Genomic DNA, 20,312 nt, shown 5'->3' with positions numbered 1-20,312 from the left:
GAGCTGCCCAAATGATTCTTGTATGTTTCCTTTGTTAATAACCCCTAATTCAGGTGAATAAAAAACCAAGCAGGTAGTTTAATCGCATGCTGCTGAAAGGGAGAAGAACATAATTCAATAATATCAACAACCTAGAGTTATGATTCTTAAATCACATCCAAATATACAGGTAATTTCAACTAAAATTATCTTTTCTTACACAAAATTTAACAGGAATAACATAATTCAATGACATAGGTTTAAAGTCTTCATTTATCATTTCACATCATACACACTGCAGAGATGGATATTCACATTATCATGGCAGATGATAAACAAGAAAAACCTCACTGCTAGAATTTTATTCTATTGATGAAAGATAAAATGATCATTTATGAAGTTTCTTAGAATTTAAAATCAATGCATTGACATATTACTATCAGCTGTTAATTTTACAAACACTGGATGTAATCATGGACTACAGTTACTCTGTATATAACCTATTTTGTTAATCTTTAAAAGTGAGAAACTACTTACCTTTGCAAATCGAACAGCAAACAGTTTCTTGTATTTCAAATCCATAAGTAGACTGCTCATGAACAACTGATGATACACACTCCTAGCACCTTTCACAAAAAGAGCAGACGTTAAGATAAGGATATATCAAACAAGCCAAAAATTACATTTCCAAAGTTTTCATATGATCAACTGTATTTTAAGTGTTAAGAGCAACACTCTACATGTGTTCCTTAATCAGTTTTTCTAAATATATTTTTCAAACAAAACATAAAGGTGATTTAATTTGGATCATGGATCCCCAAATCTGTTTTTTCCCCAAAGAATAAGACTGCATGTGTTAATTCTAAAAACCATAAATATATTTATTAAATACCTCCCAAATGAAAAAGAAACTAACATCCCAATTACTTGTGTAAGTTCCCCTATACCTTAAAAGTAGTTAAGATACGTACCTTTCCACAATTTGGAATCACTAAGCATCAACCTATCCACTAGAGAAGAGTTTTCACCATTTGGCCCTTCTTGTAAACCAACTTGACATAAAATTCGGCGAAGACCATCTTAAAACAAGAAGAAAAGTAGTCAAGAAACAGTAACTTCAAATATTAAAATAAAATGACATATTAGTAGAAATTTTCAAATGGATCTACTATAGAGTCTTACTTTTTTTTTAACTAAAGGTCAAATTTATTCAGAAAAAGTAAACATATTAACTATTTTATTAACATGTTCACAAAATGGAGAAAAATTCCAAATCTTGCATTATACACCAACTCTTATTCCAGAATACCAAAATACATGTGTATCGGAACGGCAATGACCTCTTATGCTGTAAAGAATTTAAATAAACAACAAAGAACCCAAAAGCCACTGAAATAAATATGGTTCTTTAAGCATCTATGCTAATTAAACCAGGTTACAGTAAAATTGTTACATATCACATGATAACTGAAGATACATATAATATAAAATTGTACTACCATTTAAAAGAAAGAATACATTACCTCTGTACTTTAATATATACCAGTCCATTTTATTAACGTTATGCAAAATGTTCTTCATTAAACAAAAATACACTATGTACTTATGTATACCTACTATATGAGGGGTTTTGGAAGGCAAATTCCTTTATATTCTAAATGCTAAACTTATAAACTATATATAAGCATTAACAAAACCAGAACTTTAATACCTTCTAGTTTCATATTTTATATTTAAAATCACTGTTTTTAAGTCTTCTACAAGCATGCAAAATAATCCGAAAAAAAACCCCCAAAATAGAGTAACTTTAAAATTTAAGAGTCACCAACTAGAAATTGTTTACAAGGCTAAAGAGAAAACTTTATATATGAATTAAATAATAGATAAGGTCTTTAAATTGTTGATGGTAAATAAATTTTCTCAAAGAAAATTTTCAGCAGAAAACTGATTCCATGATACTATTCATTAATGCTGTAGCACAGTACTTGGCATACAGATATCCAATGGAAAACACCAAAGCCAAAAAAAAAAAAAAAAAAAAAAGAGGATGAGTGAAATAATTGGAAAGACATTTAGATTAAACAAACACATTCTCCTAAATTTCCACACCCCCATATTTTCACCTGTCAATTCACAGTGTGGCAATACTCTTTCTAGTAGCCTTTTAATACAAACGTTTTAGAAATTTTCTTTATAGCAAACATTGGAATGTCATTATTCAAACCACCTCTCTTGCCTGAAGAACAGTATGACAGCTTAAATCTATTCCTAGTTTACTCTTCAGTGTTACAACAAACTTGTATTTTTGGCATTGGACGTGCAGGTTCTTAATTCTGTTTATCACTACTTTTAAAAGATTATCTAATTTGTAGACTGGAAAAACAAAAACTCAAATACACAGTAACTTCAAATTTGCAAATTTTCAGAGTTGCAAATTATTAGTAACCACAAGTTGTAGAAGTCAAAACAAAGACAGCCTTTAAACAGTTAATCATTTAGGTTTTATATACAGCAGCATTATGCAGCTTGCTTTGTGGAAGAGAATTCCACAGGATACGCCATTAAGAAATAGGTTCTTTTATCAAGTTGGTAAGATTTAGGTTTCATTAGCGTATTATAGTCATTTACAATTGTTTAACCCACTGTTTCCTGCATTTATTTGAACACAGACTCCTCTGTATGCATATAAAAAGATCCCGTGGATCAAAATTGGGAAACAGATTTTTTTCTATATATAAAGATATTATGAGATGGTATTTTAAAACATGAAACTAAAGCAAAAAAATGATTCCACTTGCTATTTTTTCCAAAACAGTTTTGCAAAGGCATATGAGCTCATTTTTAAGTCAATTAGCACAAGTATGAACCTACCTGAATATCCAATAATACTTCCCAGCCAAGACAAAAGTTTCAAACCAAAATTCTGATGTGCGACAATAGACGAATGCATAACTTGAACTTTGAGTGGCTTTGTCTGTCTACTGGTATTTCTCTTAAAAAGAAATGGCAGGATGAAAAAACAAACTTAAAAAGGCTATTTTAGAGAAAGAAGTTAATATTTTTATTTAATATAGCTACACTCTCATCATTATAGGGGAGTTTTTCATGTATGTATGTAAGAAAAATACCATGTGGCTTGCTTTACTCAGATTCTAATTTTCTAGAAGGAATCTTAGGATTCTTACAAAAAAGTAAGAAGTTACAGCTTTAAGTAACCTGAATTTTTGGTCTTATATTTGAAAATCTGCCCCACCAATTATAAATTATTTAAATGCTTAAATTGGCTTTATGTCTTTAAACTAATTTTTAATGTAATTACACACTAATTTAAATAAGTTACTTCATTGCACAAATGTGATGTTATCAATACTTTAAAAAGATTGTAGTAAATACACACAAAACTTTCCAACTTAACCATTTTTAAGTGTGCAGTTCTGTAAAGCACACATTGTTGTATAACCAGTCTCCAGAACTCTCTGTCTTGCAAAACTAAAACTCTGTACCCATCAAACACTCCAGGTACCTCATACAAGCAGAATCATACATTATTTATAATATCTTTTTGTGACTAGCTTATTTCACTTAGCATAATGTCCTCAAGGTTCATCCACACTGTAGCATGTATCAGAATTTTCTTCCTTTTTAAGGCTAAATAATATTCTATTGTATGTATATAGACTTCGTTTATCCATTCATCCATTGATAGACACTAAAGTTTCTTCTACCTTTTGTCTACTGTGAATAATGTTGTTATGAACATGAGACCCTGCTTTCAATTCTTTTGTGTATATACCCAGAAGCAAGACTGCTGGATCATATGGCAATTCTATTTTTAATTTTTAGAGGAACCACCATACTGTTTTCCGTAGTGGTCGCACCATTTTATATTCCTACCAATAGTGAACGAGGGTTCCAATTTTTCCATATCCTTGCTGATACCTGTGATTTTCTGTTATTGTTTTGTTGTTGTTGTTGTTTGTTTTTAATAGCCATCCAAATGGATATGAGGTGGTATCTTATTGTGGCTTTTACTTGCATTCCCCTAGTGATTAGTAATACTGAGCATGTTTTCCTGTGCTTTGGCAATCTGCATATCATCTTTGGATAAATGTCTATTTAAGTCTATCAAAGCTTTTAATTTAACATGTTTTCCCCCCTTTTCCTTTTTTGCTTGGATCATCTTTCTACCCACCAGTTCATCCCATCTCCATAACCCACATTAACACAGTACACCTTTGCATACTTTATCCATCTATACGTATTATATATGTACTCATTTATAAAGGTTTTTATTTGATTTACAAAAAATGGGATACTACACATATTCTGTCGCATCTTTGTGTTAACAGTTTTTTTGTTGTTGTTGTTAATGACTCAATAATATTCTGTGGTGTGGATTTATTTAGACATTCTTTAGAGAAGGGCATTCATAGTCTCTTTGTTTACAGTCTTCTATGACTATAAAAAAACGAAGTACTGAACATCTCTGTACACACACTAACTGGTGTTTGTATTTTTACAGGATAAATTCCTAAGAGAGATTATAGATGCTACTAGATTGTTTTCCAATTATGTGGTAGCAATTTATTTTTACACAAATATTTCTGTTCTCTGCATCTCTGCCAGCAAGGTACTTTATCACTCTAATTTCTCCATCTTGTTGGGTATGAAATCTCTGTCACTTTACTAAACTAGGTAGTTTGAGTCTCTTTTTACATATATTTACCACCTAGATCTTCTCTGTTGTGATTGTCTTTTCATACCCTATGTCCATTTTTCTATTTTGTTGTTTGCTCCTTACCTGATAATCTATGAGTGCTGTTTATCATAAACATTAAATGTCTATCCTTTGTGTTAGAAATAATTTTTCTAAATCTACTGTCTACTGACATTTTTTATAATATTTTGCTATGCAAATTTTTTATGTAGCCAAAAATAAGTTCTTTTCTAACTCCTGGGGTTCTAGTCTTGGTTAAGAAGCTCTCCTCCTCCCTTAGAATGTACTTGTTTCCTAGATTTTCCTCATACTAGTATCTATTTCTGGACTTTCTATTCTATATTATGCATATAGTATATCTATACAGACACTACCAGAGATTACAAGTACTGATTTTTTAGGGAAAAACTGTAGTAACACTGTGAAGCAACAAATGTAAAGGGAAAAAAAACACCTCCTTTACCTGGATTCATCTACTGTAAACATTCTATTCCAACTGCTTTATCATTTGCACATTATCTTTCTTTCTCCACACACACACAAGCATTAAAAAAAAAAAAAAAAAAACCACTGAAGGTTAAGTTATATGCATAATGTCCCTTTATCCCTAAAAACTTCAGTATACATTTCCTAAGAATGGGAATGTTCTTTTTATACAACCACAGTATAGTTTCTGATGTATTATTAAATTGGGTATGTCCAGTTATCAATAAAGAATTTCTTGAATAAGACACAAACTCATGAAGAGAAAAATATATTTTGCTACATTAAAATTAAAGCTTTTGCTCAAGGAGAAGCATCACAAATAAGCTTAAAATAAGTCACATATTAGGAAAAGATACTGCAACAAAAGATCAGGATTCAGATTATGTAAAGAGCCCCTACAAATGAGTAAGAAAAAGACAAGTAACCTAACAACAAAAAAATGGGTAAAGGGTATGAACAAGAAATTCACAGAAAACTTAAATGACCAATACAATAAATATGAAATAAGATACTCAGTAATCAAGGCAGTGCAAATTTAACTGATGAGATGCCATTCATACACATCAGGTTGGCAAAATTTTAAAAATCTGACAATATATAGTTTTGACAAAGCGGTAGAGATATGGGAACTCTACTTCGATGCTGGCTGGAATGTATATTGGTACCACCATTTTGGAGATTAACTTGGCAAAATCTAGTATAGCTGAAAATGCTCAAAAGCTAACAACTCAGAAATTCCATTTCTTGGTATATACCCTAGAGAAACTTTTGCTTCTATGCAACAAGAGGACAAAAAAATGACCACAGCAGGACTGATAGTTATAGGAAAAAATTGGAAATATCCTAATTGTCCATCAACTGGAGAATGGAAAAATTATGGTACAGTCATCAATGGAATACTTACAGATACATGCATCAACACAGATAAATCTATAAACAACACTGAAATGAAAAGGCAAATTGCAATATAATATATTCAGTATGAATCTTGTTATATAATGTTTAAAGACTTCCAAATCAATACATATAATATGGATAGATATTTAACAGATGAAATATAAAGGCATGTATGAAAACGAAAGATAAATTAATGAAAGTAGTTATCTCTAGGGAAGGAGGAAGGGGAATGGGATTTAGAAGGGATAATACAAGGGCCTCTATACTATTTTATTTATTTAAAATACGTATGAAGAAAATAAGGTATAATGTAGCACACAGGCATTTACTGTTATATCTATTGTCATCTGTATATTTAAAATATTTCACAATATATAAAATTATATTTTAAAAGGACATTTACATAAAATGCAGTTACATGGAATAGTTAAAAACAATAAATTATAACTTTTAAAAATAAATCTAAATGTGGGGAATAGTTTTCTTTCAGATAAATTATACACTAAATGCTATCAGGATATGCAGCATACCTTGCTATTAGGTACCAAGAAACAACTTCCCTTGAATTCTAATCTTGGTGCTAAAGGCCAGTTTAATTCCTAAAAAGTAATGTGAAACCCTATCAAAAACAAAACAGAAAGCAAAAAACTTTCTAAGACATCTCTGATAAAAAAATAAGATGACAGAAATATATACAAATATGTCTCATCTAAACATTCATTTTCTGTATCAATCTTACGTAGCTTAAAAAAAAACTAGATAAAGCAATAAGCAATGCTCAGGTAACATATATTTAAACATGATTTTTTTTTTTTTGCGGTACGCGGGCCTCTCACTGTTGTGGCCTCTCCCGTTGCGGAGCACAGGCTCCGGACGCGCAGGCTCAGCGGCCATGGCTCACGGGCCTAGCCGCTCCGCGGCATGTGGGATCTTCCCGGACCGGGGCACAAACCCGTGTTCCCTACATCGGCAGGCGGACTCTCAACCACTGCGCCACCAGGGAAGCCCCTAAACATGATTTTTGATTGATGTGGCTTTACATTCAGGAAGGCGGAAAAATGTGTTCATACACACCAAAATGTGGGATTAGTTTTATACTAATAAAAAATAAGAGTGTAGACATATTTTTAAATTACTTACCACAATTACTGATTTTGCTTGTTCACAATACTGGAAGTCTCCATATCGAACAGACCTACGTCCCTGTAAATAAAGATATTTGAAATTAACTTGCAGAAATATTTATATTCAGTATTAATAACTTTTGAAACAGTAAACAAACGCAGTGTCATCTGAGCACATAACAACTCTGGTCAATTTTTTTTTTTGCGGTACGCAGGCCTCTCACTGTTGTGGCCTCTCTGGTTGCAGAGCACAGGCTCCGGACACGTAGGCTCAGCGGCCATGTCTCACGGGCCTAGCTGCTCCGCGGCATGTGGGATCTTCCCGGACCGGGGCACGGACCCGTGTCCCCTGCATCGGCAGGCGGACTCTCAACCACTGCACCACCAGGGAAGCCCTGGTCAATTTTTAATATCTACAATGTTTATTCTATTTATTAATTAAAAAGTAAATTAAAATATTTTCCTTCAAAGCTATCCTAACATTTTTCAAGCCATTAATAAGTTCAAGTTGTTATCCTTGAACAACACAACATTTATTCTTCTAGGCTGCTATCATTTCTATTTTCATAACTGAATATTTCTAACCACTGTGTAGTATGAGAGCAACTGTATCTATGTTTCCTCCTAAACTTTCTGACAACAGCTTACAGTTATACCCAATATATATTTGGGTCAATATTCATATGAAATTAAAGAAAAATAGCCTAGATATATATACCTCTAACTCAATTTTCTAGGATAACTTATCTGTATTAAAAGTTTATTATGTGACATCAATATAATGAAATTACTTACATCTCGATCTACTGTAGTTGCAAAGCCAATGGCTTCTTTTTGTGTACAGTTAACAGCTTTCTGAAGAGTATAAATAACTTGTTCATAGGTATGAACCTCATCATTAAACAGCATGCAATAGTAGGTGTCACTCTTCTCTCTGTGGGATAAAACATTAATTATATATTATCTGCATTATCACCTTGCCAGGATGATTTATTAAGAGCACAGTTTGTTCTAGGGAACGTGCTAGGTACTAGGCACATAACTGTAATGAAGCCATCTGTGGTCCCCACACTCTATGACACTACCGGATGGTGGGAAAGATAGATACTATACATATAATCTATGTGAATTGGCTTTTATCAAGAAGAATAGGATGCTAGAGTGGGATAAAACCAGTATGGGAGTTCAGAGAGCTGCCAAAGAAGTAATTTGAGAGCTGAAGTCAGAATTGGCTATCAGTGGTGCTCAACTGGGGGCAGTTCTCCTCTACCCTCCATAGATGACCACTGGACAATGTCTGGAAACTTTTGGTTGTCATGACTGGGGTGGGAGTGCCACTGGCATCCAGTGGGTAAAGGCCAAGGATGCTGCTAAAAATTCTACAGTCCACCAGTTAGAGCCCATAATATCTGGCTCCCAAAGCCAATAGTACGAAGGTTGAGAAACCATGGGCTAGAAGAAAGTGAAAGCAAAGGACCTGAGGTGGCAAAAGTAAATACTGGGAGCTGGAGCACAGGGAGGAAGGAGGAGATTAGTCTGGAGATAGGCAGAAATCTTAAAGACCTTGTAATGGATTTCGATTTTGCCATACTAAGGGCAATCAAAGATTTGAAAGAGTGAAATAGGAGCTATGGTCAGATTTGTCTTAAAGTTCACTTTGGCTATATGTGGAGAATGGATCATGAGAGACACGAGTGGATATGGCAGTCTAGTTAGGGATGTCATGTTGTCCAAGGATGAAATTAACGCAATTTGGACTAGGATAGTAGTAATGGAGATGAACAGAAGTAAACAACTTGAGAGAGGGAGAACCAGCTGGACCTGAAATCTAAATGGATATGCGTGACTCAGGTTTTTGGGTAGATGAAATGCCATTTACTAAGATGGGAAAACATTACAAGAGACGCAAGTTAGATTCTTTTCCCATTGTAAGCTGGTGGTCCCAAACTTACAATGGAACAGAAAAATAAAAACACAACTCTTCTATTCTCTACGGTCTAAATTTGGATCTCAGATTTAGATCTTAGTTGGTCCCCAACTCAAAATACATGAAGATAAAGTCATAAGGTAACTAAGCCATTTTCAACATTTCCAAAAAAGGAATACTAACTCCTCATTTTACTAAAAAACAACCTACAACCTAATTATTTGGAACACTGTTGAGAAAGCAAAAAAGAAACACCACCAATGTCCTTTAGACTCTCACTTGTATTCAACCTTAACTGTGAATACAATTCCAACAAGCTTGGCTAGAATTAAAAGTAGAAGAGAAGGCTGCTTGAGGCAAGCACATTCATGCAGAAAAGTAAGCCCTTAACCTTAAATACAGCTATAGCAGAATCCAGCTCTCTGGTCACAAATTTGCAATCTCCTCAATAATCTAAGAACAAATGGTAAAAATGTTAGATGTACTCTAAAAGAAGTACAAAGTGTAGAATAAATTTTATACAAATTTAGAATCAAAAATGGTTAAAATTGAATTTGTGTATTTAGTCAAACCAGAAAACTCACTTAGATCAAAGTGCTCATTCCCTAATCAAATCTCATACACAAACAAAAAGAACTGTAGAGTTAACTTAACAGCTTTATCACACAAAGAAGAGAAAAATGTCTGTGCTTGAAACCGTGGTAGAGCCTTGATGTGGCTAAAATATGGCTATAAATCGGCGAAATCAACAACAGGGAAAAACCTCTACCAATTAAATGGCTCACACATATTTAAAAACTATAAAACTAAGGTTATTATTATGCTGAAAACTAATTATTAAAAACGATTATGTTCTATCCTAGCTGTATTAAAGTTAATTTGAGGAATTAGAATCAAAATGCTTAAAACTGAGTGTGAGCAAATACAAATACAAGGAATAAACGGGCTGTACTTACACCATCTCTAAATCTGGTGGCAATTCACTTTCCTTTTCCCAGGTTAATATCTCTACTGCATACCGAAACATAATAGCAAAAATGTTATAAGTTCTTGCAATCACATCTTCTGATAAATGCACAAGAGGATCCTGAAAGAACAGAAAAAAAAAAAATGCAACCATGTTAAATGTACATTAATTCTCCTTTTTCCCATCTGCCTCCCTCCTCAAAACACTACTGTAAAAAGCTGACATCTTCCAGCTTCAGCTTCTCTTCAATTTGATCCTATACGTTACATCTCAGCAAATCAAACTTCCTAAAACATTCTCTTCATAATAATCCACATTACTGAATCATATGAACCACAATATTCCACGGCACTCCAATGCCTAATAAATAAATCTAAAAATTTTAGAATGGCATTCTAGGATCTTTAAACCTAACATCAAACCATGGTTACAGCTTCACATCCCTCTAATCCCCAATTTCCAGAACAAACAAAGGAATGTTATCTAAGGATGGACAAGTAATATTTAGTTTTATAGGTATAAAGGAGAACCCGATTTTGAGGATTCTAAAGGCGAGAAGTCAACAAGGTCAGAAAACTGCTCCTCGATGTTGTTAAGAATCACTCACTTTCTCTCAGCGAGTCAAGCTGTGTATGTATTTAACAGAGAACTTTGTATATTAGACTTAACAGTGAGTAAGTCACTAAATTTCAAGGTTAATGTAAAAGAGTATTACTATAAACATACTCTAAGGTTATCTTTCAGTCAAGGTTGGCAAAATGTTTTACACAATCTAATCTTAATGCTTTATCAAATCTAAACATGTTATTTAGCTTAATGGCTAAATAGTGTTATATTCATCTCTCAATAAGAAAATCAATATATTCCAACATCATTGAATGGGAACCAGCACATTCTTGAAAATATACATAAGGATACAGAACATTTCTGTGCATCTTCACCAAGGATCAGCTTAGTGGAACTGATATAAAACAAATGGAGAAGGAGAATAATGTCAAGGATGAAGGAAAAAAGACAAAGATTCCTAAAGGAGATGGGTCTAGGGCTTAAAGAATGTAAGAAGTAAGAAAAAGATTTTCCAAAGTCTTATAGCACTTTTTACCTACAACTCTTCTCAATAAACTGCTTTATATGTCCCATCAAAAAAAAATTTTTTTTATACTGCTACCAAGGTTTGCTACTATTTCTTATGGAGACTTTAGAAGTTAACATGGCAAAACCACCTGCTACAAAGAAGGTACTGGAACTGGTACCTTCTGGCGATTCATAAAAGAGTGGCTATTAATCATAATACGAACCTCACACTGTACTAAAATAGAAAGTAGAACCAAAACTCAGTTTTCTTCGTGATACTATCTCACTATACAGTCATTCCATTTCTTACAATTACATCCCATAATACAAGACATTTAGAGGATTGAAGAATTATGATAAACAGGATATATAAGAATTAAATGGTGTTGGGACAGAAACAACCGCCAATTCTTGAGAATCCAAGCCAGCAGTGTCCAAACTCTGTTCTAAAAATCCCAGGGCCTGGTAGAGATGTTTCCTATTTGAAATACACACCAGTTTAAAAACATATGATTATCCATATTTTAATTATTTTTTTATTTTTTTGCGGTACGCGGGCCTCTCACTGTTGTGGCCTCTCTGGTTGCAGAGCACAGGCTCCAGACGCGTAGGCTCAGCGGCCATGGCTCACGGGCCCAGCAGCTCCGCGGCATGTGGGATCTTCCCGGACCGGGGCATGAACCCGTGTCCCCTGCATCGGCAGGCGGACTCTCAACCACTGGCGCCACCAGGGAAGTCCATGATTATCCAAATTTTTAAATGGCCTATGGATATAGATTCTTCTGCCATCTTTGTATGCACATGTTAACTTCTTGAAAATGGGTTACTGATTAAAAAACATTATTTCTGAAGTGAAGAGATGCTAGGCTGTGCAAGCCTACTCATATACAACGGTAAATTAAACGTTATTTGAATAGACTTCTGTTCCAAGTGCTCGTATCACAGCATAAGTCAGTTGGAATGAGAAAATAAATAACCATCTTATCCTATGTTGTATTATCTAAGACTAATAATTGTTTTTCGTGACATTTATGTTAGAGAATGCAAGCCTTCGTGAGTCAACTTTGATTTATTCTTCTTCCAAACTAGAAGAATAGCATGCTGTTAAAAAGGTTACCTGTGGTTGGGACTTCCCTGGTGGTCCAGTGGTAAAGAATCCGCCTTATGATGCAGGGGATGCGGGTTCGATACCTGGTCAGGGAACTAAGATCTACATGCTGCAGGGCAACTAAGCCCATGCGCCACAATACTGAGCCCGCGTGCCACAAACTACGGAGCCCGTGCGCTCTGGAACCTGCGCGCCATGATTACAGAGCCCACGCGCCCTGGAGCCTGCATGCCACAACTAGAGAAGAGAAAACCTGCCACCACAACTAGAGAGAAGCCCACGCACTACAATGAAGAGCCTGTGCGCTGCAACGAAAGGTCCCGTGTGCAGCAACTAGACCCAATGCAGCCAAAAAAATCAATCAATCTTAAAAAAAAAGAAAAAAAACTAAGCACATATTATAATAGTTTAACTGTTGTCATATGCAAATAAGGTACGAATGAGGGTTTTCTCCACACTGCCCAACTAAAACTAGAAATAAACTAGAAACCAAAGTTATGAATCGACTTTCTAACAAGAAATAATATACATTCCAACTTATAAAAAATAAATTCATTAGTAATACTGCTTTTATCTGTTTATTATTGGGATTTCTTAATTAAAATTTTATTTAAAAAAATTCCACTGCCAAAAAATGTTTTCAAAAACCAGTATACTGTACTGTCAGAATTGTCTATACTACCTAGGTTTAAAGCCCAGCTCTAGCACTTACTGTGTGGGACACTGTAGGCAAGTTTCTTAATCTAAGACTCAAGCTTCCGCAGCTATAAAATATGGGTAACAGTAGTATTTATCTTACAGGGTTGTTCTGAGAATTAAATGATATAAACCAAGAATCGTATTTAGTATGATATTCAGCTACTAGTTACCACTGATCTGTATTCAAATGGGATGAAAGCAGCATTGATAAGTGAAAATTTCAGATAAAAAATTTCTCACTGAGGTTGTTCATTCAGTTAATATATGTTATTGAATTAAATTTCATTCCAAAAAGGATTTACAGCAACTTTTTTTGGCCAAGTGCAGCTTGCGGGATCGTAGTTGCCCGACCAGGGATTGAACCTGCACTATTGGCAGTGAAAACATGGAGTCCTAACCACTGGACCTTCAGGGAATTCCCCTTCAGCAACTAGAATACATCCAGTGTAATAAAACAGTATTAAAAAATAGATATACAAAGCAGGTAAAATGAAAATAAAGGAAGTAAAATAAACTGAAGTCAAGATAACATCTATTTATAAATGCCAATCATATAAATTTCCATACAGCTACTACAGACAAGCTGTTTTCAAGATGCCCCAACAAAAGGAAACACAGTCAGTTACGAGACTCACACCAAGAGAAACGTAACATTTCCTAATGCAGAGACCTAAGACAAATTTCTTACGGTTTTTATAAAGATCAACAAAGGAGACACTAGGAAAGGTACCATCCCACCAGCCTCTGTACTCACCCCCCATGCTCAAGGGCCCATTTGGAAAACTAGTTGGGCATTTATTGTCACGGTGATGGAAGATGCTATTACAATTTAATGAGTGGGAATTAGGTATAATAAACACAGTGCTTCTGACAGTGTATACCTGGAGTCAGTAAAGTTTTTCTATAAAAAGTCACTAAGTATTTCAGTTTTTGCAGGCTACAGGGTCTCTGTCATAGCTACTCAGTTTTGCTGTTGTAGTGGAAAAGCAGCTATAGACAATACATGAACAATTAAGCGTGGCTATGTTGCAATAAAATTTTATTTATGGATAATGAAATTTGAATTTCACATAATCTTCACATGCCACAAAATACTACCCTTATTGATTTTTCTTCAACTATTTAAAAATATAAAAACCATTTTTGGATTATGGTGGTGCCAGTAACACGTTGCAGACAAGATCCGGCCTGTGGGGCCAGGGTTTGCTGATCCCTGGCCTGTACAATGAAGAATGTCCCACCCCAAATGCCACAAGTTGAGAAGACCTGTGGAACTTCTAAACACTACCCCAACAGAAGTATATAATAAAATTTTTTACAACTTTTTCTTAAGATGTAGGCTGAATGTATAACAAAAAAATTACATTCAATAAAAACAATCCTATGACAGGCTAAAGAGGTTCATTTCAAATATTATATAGCTTTCTTCCATTTCAAGCATAAAATAGAAAAACCCTAGATAATGTATGGATTTAGTGAGTGGGGACCAGGTATGCTAAATATAATGTTATCTGTTATCTTTTTAATATCTTATAGTCTTCTCGAAGACTTCATTTCTCTTAACTGAATTCTTAAATAGGAATTAAATGGCAAAGTCTGGAGGTTCGATTCTCTGTCAAGTTGCTGGAATATATATTCTCCAGGCAGAACCATACAATTTCAGCCAGGCAGGTTATTTTGCTGGCATCTTCTAAAAATTCAGGAAACTAACCAAAGTCTTCATTATTTGATAGCTACCCCGCTAATATATGAGGATAAAGCCAAGAGAGTAACTGCAGGCAGATTCATAAGTTTTCTTAGAAAATTTAAAGCGAACAATCTGGTGGTATCTAGTACATTCATAATGTTGAGCCACAATCACCTCTATCTAGTTCTAAAACATTTCTATCACTTCAACAAAGTAAAACCCCTTACCCATTAGGCAGTTTTTCTCCATTTTTCCCTTCCCTATTCCCTGGCAACCACCAGTCTGTGTTCTCTACAGATTTATTTATTCTGGATATTTCACATAAATGGAATAATACAGTATGTGACCCTTTGTGTCTGGCTTCTTTCACTTATCCTGATGTTTTGAAAGTTCATCCACGTTGCAACATGTATCAGTACTTCATTCCTTTTTACAGCTAAGTAATATTACACTGTATGTTTATCCATTCGCATACTGATAGACATTTTGACTGTTTCCACCTTTTGGCTATTATGAATAATGCTGCTACTAATGTGTGTGCATGTACTTATTTGAATACTTGTTTTTAATTCTTTTGGGTATATACCTAGAAGTGAAATTACAGGCTTACATGGCAATGTTTAACATTTGAGGAATAGCCAAACTGTTTTCCACAGTGCTAAATCATTTTGCATTCCCACTAGCACTGTACAGAGTTCCAGTTTCTCTATAGCCTCGCCAACACCTATTTGCCACTTTTTTGATTACAGCCATCCTAGTGGGTGTGAAGTGGTATCTCACTGTGGTTTTGATTTACATTTCCCTAATGACTAATACTCTTGAGCATGTTTTCATGTGTTTGTTGGTCACTTGTATTATATCTTCTTTGGAGAAATGTCTATTCAGGTCCTCTGGCCACTTTTAATTGTGTTTTTTGTTGTTGAGTTGTAAGATATATATTCTGGATACCAGACACTTATCAGATATGACTTGCAAATATTTTCTCCCAGAGTCCTGAAGTTTTACACTAGCTTTCAATTTTTTTTCAAAAGCAAAACCGTTTTTTCCAAATATGTCTTTGTTTGCCTTGCTTATATTTTTATATACAGAATGCCAACCCAGTATGTAAGAGATAAAAACAGAGCTGCTCCAATTGCAGTGGAGAAATCTGAAACCCTGATCACTTGGCATCTCTCTGTAGCAAATCCTAGAGCACATGCACAAAGCAAATGAAACACAAATATATGTTTTCTATAGCACTGAATCATTCTGCACAAATTTTCATCTGTCTAAAACACAGTGAAACACAGTCTAAAAGATACTGTCCTACACCATAAGTTCTCTGGTCGTTCTGTTAAAATATCTGAGACCAGGAAGACATGTGCACTAGGAAGGACTATTAATGTCCACTTGCCCCAAATCGGTATCAGACCTACTTACTAACAATGCATAAGTTCTTTTAATGTACCCACCTCTCTGCCATTTAAAATTAAAATCTGAAATAAGGATCTTAAATCAAACATCAGATTGTCACAAACAGCAGAGTTTCAAGTATTTGTTTAGTGAGAGCCCATTATATCATTACAAATATCATCTAGAAAAAAATAATAAAGGATCAACAACAATTTTAGAAAGCACATATTTACAGCTGGAATGAGTGTAACTTGTACTGAGCTATCATCCCAGTGTTTGGTCTCATCACATATCCAATGACATTGATTTACCAGGAGATGATGAGTAGGATTGGCTGCCATATAGGACTACAGAAAAGAAAGGTATCTGATCTACAAAGTCTTAGTCACAACACAAACAAAAACCAACTAAGTTAACTGATCTACATATATAGGAAAAATAATCCCTTTAATAATAAATGAGGACTTAAAAAAACTCATCTATGCTTAAAATAAAACAAACAAATGCAAAAGTCCAAATTAAATTAAATTTCTAGAATTTCAAGTGTGTTCTACTAGTACTGGTATGCCATCCATAAAATGCAAAAAACTTTCGAAGTATATACTTGGTCACTGTTAATAGTGAGAGGACTATTGATATTTTACTTATCCATTGCTATATTATAACCTAATTCTTATGTCTGAAAATATTTCAAACACATGGTTAAGACAGTATTTCCTTAGGAACAATTTTGTGAAAATGTTTTTACCTCTTCTTCCTCAATTTCAGAGGTGTTAAGTTCATGTTTCTGACAGTAAGGACCCTCTTTCCAAGCTTCAGTATCACCACAGTCACAGAAACCTCCACCTCCTGATGTTGTCATCTTGAAAAAAAATTGTAAAGTATCTTGTCAATAAGTATTTACTGAGGTCTACTGGATTATAAATAGGAATATCAAGTGCTAAGGAAATAACGTTGCTGAAGTGTTAATTTCTTTGGAGGGATAAAATTAAATAAAATGCCAAACCTCTCAATGTTTTAAAGCTGATTTTAAATAAGCCTATAGGCTAATTTAAGTGATTTCAAAATAAAATAAGCTATTCTGTAGTGTCTAGCAAGCTACAGCTATTTTAAAGAGGTAAAATATGTCCACTTGCATGACTTCCTAATTAGGAAAATAACAAGGGCTTTCTTGCTAGGTTTTGGCTAAATTGGTATACTGTTGGTATCTATGCTACCAGGTTATAAACGTAACAGATTCAAGAGTGACAAAGATTCCTATAGCTGCTGTCTTCTACAAAAGTCTAATAAGAGTGCATCTGCATTAGAGAAAGTGACCAAAAAAACTACAGAAATAGTTTATTTTTCTTTTCTAACACTCTCTAAATAGCATTCTTTGAAAAGGAAACATGGAGTGCCTAGTCATAAAACCTTTTACCACCTGTGGGCTTCAAAATTATTCATGCTTCCTTCAGATGTAGCAATGATTCAAGGAATCTAGCAAGATAAAACCTATTATTTAATAATTAGTAGACTGGAAATTTTGCTTTTTTAAAAAATACTGTGAGAGTTTATGGATGGGTATGAGAAGGAAATTTTAGAAAGAGCCTTTCATATTTTGCCCAAAGTATTTGCGTGTTACATATCACAAGGTAATTAATGTAAACTCACAAATGACAGTTATTCTTAGGGGCTGCAAAGATATATGCCAAGAAACATGGGCAGGCAGCCATATGGAAAATGATAACATCACCCTATAGCTTTTATGCGTGTTCTGGTAACCAAAGATAGGTAGAACAGTTTAAAGGAAACTAGGATTCTCTTACTGATTTATGAAAATAAAAAGAACATATAGGGCTTCCCTGGTGGCGCAGTGGTTGAGAGTCCGCCTGCCGATCGGCAGGGGACACGGGTTCGTGCCCCGGTCCGGGAAGATCCCACATGTCATGGAGCGGCTGGGCCCATGAGCCATGGCCGCTGAGCCTGCGCGTCCAGAGCCTGTGCTCCGCAGTGGGAGAGGCCACAACAGTGCAAGGCCCGTGTACCGCAAAAAAAAAAGAACATATAAAAATATGAATTCAATTTTGCAGCTGTTTTAGTTCACTGTTAACAATACTCGGGTAGAGTAAATAAAAACAAACAGGAGGAAAAGTCCTGAATCAAAAGTCTTGAATTAGTAAGACTGTAGTATTTCTTCTCTATTTTTATTTGAGATTAGGGTGAAAAGTTCCAGCTACTAACAGTTCCCTAAATTTTTGAATGTTCATAGCTCTGTTTTCAGCTTCCAGTAGAGGAACCAGGACAGGCTTAGCAATAATCTGCCTATGTATTTTGTATCCCTGACTTAAAAGCAAACATACTTGATTTTTGGAAAAGTACTGATTGCGTTACAGCGGTTAAAAAAAAATTGATTAGTCTTATGTTCTGAAGTTGGCCCTTTTCTACATTGTAGTAGATGCCTCTTTAATATTAAGAAATGACAATTCTGTAGAAGCTGACCAATAGATAGAACCATTTCTTAATGGTATAATCCTGTCACTTTTACTTCATTGCTCACTCATCTCCCTTCAGAACCTCCCTCTTGCATTTTAACTCTCACCTTTATCCTCTAATTTTTGATAACTTGCTTTATAAACCTAGAATTATAAAGATAATAAACATTAAAAAAATAACAAAACAAACTAGTTGAAAACCAATACTGAAAGAGCTGTTATCTATAGTCTTTTAATCTTAAACCATGTGTTCCATGAAATCTGGATTCATAATTCATCTCTACACTGCCATCGTATGTTTAATGGTATTTGAGTAACACATTTCTTAGACCACTCTCCCCTGTTTCAGTGTTAAATCTTGGAATTTTGAGAAGAAAAGGTATTGAGTATAAAATTCAATACTAGGTGTGGTTATTATCTGGATATTACTAACCCTATATCGATGGTCTCTGTGAATACTTCCCAAAAAGCACTCCATGCATAAAACACAAGTTGGATCAACTGCACAGTCTCTGTAAAGTTAAAGAAAAAAAAAAATCAGAGTGTCATAAAATAACTGTATATTTTACCACATAATATTTCAAACTGGAATCCATCTTGGAAGAGCCAGAATAGTGAAATGCCTTAGTGTTAGAAGAAAAGAAATTATTTTTCCCAAAGATCTGTGAGATCTTTGATCAATGCAGTCAGCTTAAGAACCTGCTTCTCATACTGGATGTGCACTAGGGGGTCTTAGAAGGCACATATTACTAGAATGGCAATTTTCCCTAAAGATTTGGGGAAATCCTATTTTATATTAAAACATACAGATGTATATGGAATAGATTTTAAATATTATAAATTCTTAAGATATTTTAACTAATTTAAATGGTAATAACGTATTAAGTGTTCAATATACAAGCTGACATGGGTCTCCACACTCCGTCTGTATATCTGATGGTCACACAAACCTATGGTTCATAAGACATCCTGATGGGGGAGTAGGAGTTCCACAAAGTGAAGGGGTTGACAGTGGTGCCTTCGATCATTTCATTTGCTTTTATCATACTGCCATTTAGATACATTTACAGATCATATCTTAAATAATTTCTATGATTCTATGAAATGAGATGGGGTGTCATGAAAATCTTTAAATTTCCCCTTATCCTTGTTTCTGTATCCTCATAGGCAACCACCCTACTATGCCTATTGTATGCCCTTTAATTTGTATGTGTTCTTGCAAAATGTTTTGAATGCATGTATTTAAAAAAAATTTATTTTTAAAATTGTAGTTGATTTACAATATTTTATTAGTTTCACGTGTACAGCAGAGTGATTTGGATATATATATGTGTGTGTGTATATATATATATTTCAGATTCTTTTCCATTATAGGTTATTACAAGATGCTGAATATAGTTTCCTGGGCTATACAGTAAATCCTTATTGTTTACTGAGTGCATGTATTTTTTTTTTGTGATACGCGGGCCTCCCACTGCTGTGGCCTCTCCCACTGCAGAGCACAGGCTCTGGACGCGCAGGCTCAGCGGCCATGTCTCACGGGCCCAGCCGCTCCGCGGCATGTGGGATCTTCCCGGACCGGGGCATGAACCCGTGTCCCCTGCATCGGCAGGTGGACTATCAACCACTGTGCCACCAGGGAAGCCCCGAGTGCATGTATTTTTGATGTGTGCAAATCTTACTGTGTTATATCTCATTCTGTTCTTTTTCAATTCTGTAACATAATTCATTCATTTTGTATGTGTACATTTGATTTGCTGTTTCTGATTGGTATATAATATGCC

At 34.6% G+C, this 20,312-nt stretch overlaps 2 protein-coding genes across 11 annotated transcripts in view; one reads left to right on the top strand and one right to left on the bottom strand.

Annotated features, from left to right (window-relative positions):
* TRERF1 (transcriptional regulating factor 1) overlaps positions 1 to 20,312 on the top strand; it is a 572,147-nt gene that overhangs the window by 223,511 nt on the left and 328,324 nt on the right. The gene's annotated exons all lie outside the window — the stretch shown is intronic.
* Positions 1 to 20,312, bottom strand: part of UBR2 (ubiquitin protein ligase E3 component n-recognin 2) — a 115,760-nt gene that overhangs the window by 62,080 nt on the left and 33,368 nt on the right. For all 9 annotated transcript variants that reach the window (XR_009542950.1, XR_009542951.1, XM_060162901.1 and 6 more), the window contains exons 3-10: positions 18,962 to 19,040; positions 16,806 to 16,919; positions 10,087 to 10,217; positions 7,999 to 8,137; positions 7,220 to 7,282; positions 2,851 to 2,971; positions 951 to 1,058; positions 517 to 605 (exon numbers count right to left, since the gene is read on the bottom strand). Coding sequence is in view for 7 of the 9 variants with exons in the window: in XM_060162901.1 (XP_060018884.1) it covers positions 517 to 605; positions 951 to 1,058; positions 2,851 to 2,971; positions 7,220 to 7,282; positions 7,999 to 8,137; positions 10,087 to 10,217; positions 16,806 to 16,919; positions 18,962 to 19,040 (844 nt within the window). In the remaining 2 variants the exon portion in view is untranslated. The remainder of the gene's footprint in view (positions 1 to 516; positions 606 to 950; positions 1,059 to 2,850; positions 2,972 to 7,219; positions 7,283 to 7,998; positions 8,138 to 10,086; positions 10,218 to 16,805; positions 16,920 to 18,961; positions 19,041 to 20,312) is intronic.

Source organism: Lagenorhynchus albirostris, chromosome 10, assembly GCF_949774975.1.
Source record: "Lagenorhynchus albirostris chromosome 10, mLagAlb1.1, whole genome shotgun sequence".
Classification (NCBI taxonomy): domain Eukaryota; kingdom Metazoa; phylum Chordata; class Mammalia; order Artiodactyla; family Delphinidae; genus Lagenorhynchus; species Lagenorhynchus albirostris.
The sequence above is the reverse complement of the archived record's forward strand: the minus strand, read 5'-3'. Positions and strand labels throughout refer to the sequence as shown.